Source organism: Phytophthora cinnamomi, assembly GCF_018691715.1.
Source record: "Phytophthora cinnamomi strain GKB4 chromosome Unknown Contig98, whole genome shotgun sequence".
Classification (NCBI taxonomy): domain Eukaryota; phylum Oomycota; class Peronosporomycetes; order Peronosporales; family Peronosporaceae; genus Phytophthora; species Phytophthora cinnamomi.
The window spans coordinates 369,921-371,728 of record NW_027151031.1 but is presented as its reverse complement, the minus strand read 5'-3'; the positions used below and the strand labels follow the sequence as shown (position 1 = coordinate 371,728).

General features: G+C 48.2%; 1 protein-coding gene across 1 annotated transcript; it reads left to right on the top strand.

Moving 5' to 3' along the window:
- Window positions 1-557: 557 nt before the first annotated feature.
- Window positions 558-1,070, top strand: IUM83_16285 (putative retroelement; the record flags this gene model as incomplete). The annotated part of the gene is made up of 3 exons (XM_067941158.1): window positions 558-663; window positions 786-977; window positions 1,039-1,070. The coding sequence occupies 3 exons, from the start codon at window positions 558-560 to the stop codon at window positions 1,068-1,070; spliced, it is 330 nt and encodes a 109-aa protein (XP_067783661.1).
- Window positions 1,071-1,808: the final 738 nt, after the last annotated feature.

Here is a 1,808-nt window from a genome sequence, read left to right as displayed (position 1 = left end):
TCCTCTAAAAACTGCTAAAAACTGTCTATCATCCGTGAAAGGGTTGACAGCGGCTGGCTGTCAGAGCCCCGCTAATATGCATGTCTCTGATTGGTAGAAAGATGCTGCTTTCTACCAATAGGATCTTTTGGGTATGTGTGGACCACTCACTGTGGTGGTCCACTTCAATGTATCCATCGGTGTGTCTTACACCAATGTGAGGAAGTATCCAAAACGTTTAACAGATAACCTATCTGTTAAATTCACAAGTGGCTTGCAGCCACTTGTACGTGTAACCCCGTTACAGGAGCTGCTACTTTGCTATGTTCTCTCTATTGTGCGTACGGAGACGCCACGTGTGTTAACAACTTAGATTTCAATGTACCTGGCAGGGCTGGTATACAAAATCAAGGTTTTGGTACCAGCGTCAAATTATTAAGACCACATCCTTTTTATGATGAAAAACACTTTTATGCACAGACCCTACAAACTTCTATATTAAAGGAGTGTTGATCAAAATAAGAAGATGGTTGGCGGAAACGAAGGGTTAGCTGGAGCTGTGAGCCTTTCATTTTCACATGGGCCACGGCAAGGCCCTCTCCGAGCAAGAGCATTGGTTTATCGTCGGGCTCCACGACGGAGGCGTCTCTCTGCACGAGATCGCTAGGAAGACAGGCCGGTCCCGTACGTTCGTCCGTAACGCAGTTAAGGCGGTGCGGGGCCGCAGGAAGACAGCGGTGGAGCGCGGAGGGCAGGGCGGCAGCCAGCTCTAACGGAAAGAGAGCTGCGGCAGCTCGTGCGTGCAGCGGTGACAGGCGAGTTCTTCGCCGCCGAGATCAAGACCAAGCTCGGCATCAAGGCGTCCGTGAGGACGATCCAGCGGGTTCTGCAGCGTGTGGACCATCTTGTTTACACTAAGATGGACCGCACGCTCCCCCTCACGACGGCGCACAAGGCTGCCCGCGTGCAATGGGCGGAAGAGTACATACTGAAACCAGGCAAGCTTGTCACGTTATTGTTTTACTGCAATTACTTACTCTAACAATACTTTTTATGTAGAGACTTGGATCCATACTATTTTTTTCAGATGAAAAGAAGTTTAATCTAGATGGCCCTGATGGATTCAAATATTTCTGGAGGGACATGCGCCAGCCTGAACAGTCATATTTGCGTCGCCAAAATGGCGGAGGGAGCGTCATGGTGTGGGGTGCTTTTAGCGCAGCGGGTAAGAGTGAGTTGGCCATTTTGCGTGGGCGTCAGAATTCTGGTGACTATATTTACACGGTATCTGAATATCTACTACCTTTTGCTCACGCTAAGTATGGTGTTGAGTTTGTATTTCAGCAAGATAATGCTTCGATTCATGCCTCGCATGAAACGAAACATTTCTTGCAATAGATGCAGATCAACACCATGGTGTGACCAGCTCGCTCGCCAGATTGCAACCCCATGGAGAACGTCTGGTCGGCGATGGCTGCCAAGGTGTACGCACATGGTCGTCAGTACCACAACTTTGCTGATCTTGAGGCTGCAATCATGGCTGCATGGGACGCCATTCAGCTAGACTACCTGCTGAAGCTAGTGGAGTCCATGCCTCGCCGCTGTCTAGCGGTGATCAAGAAGAAAGGTGGACTGACTAAGTACTAACTTTTAATATAGAAGTTTGTAGGGTCTGTGCATAAAAGTGTTTTTTCATCATAAAAAGGATGTGGTCTTAATAATTTGACGCTGGTGTCAAAACCTTGATTTTGTATACCAGCCCTGCCAGGTACATTGAAATCTAAGTTGTTAACACAAGTGGCGTCTCCGTACGCATAATAGAGAGAACA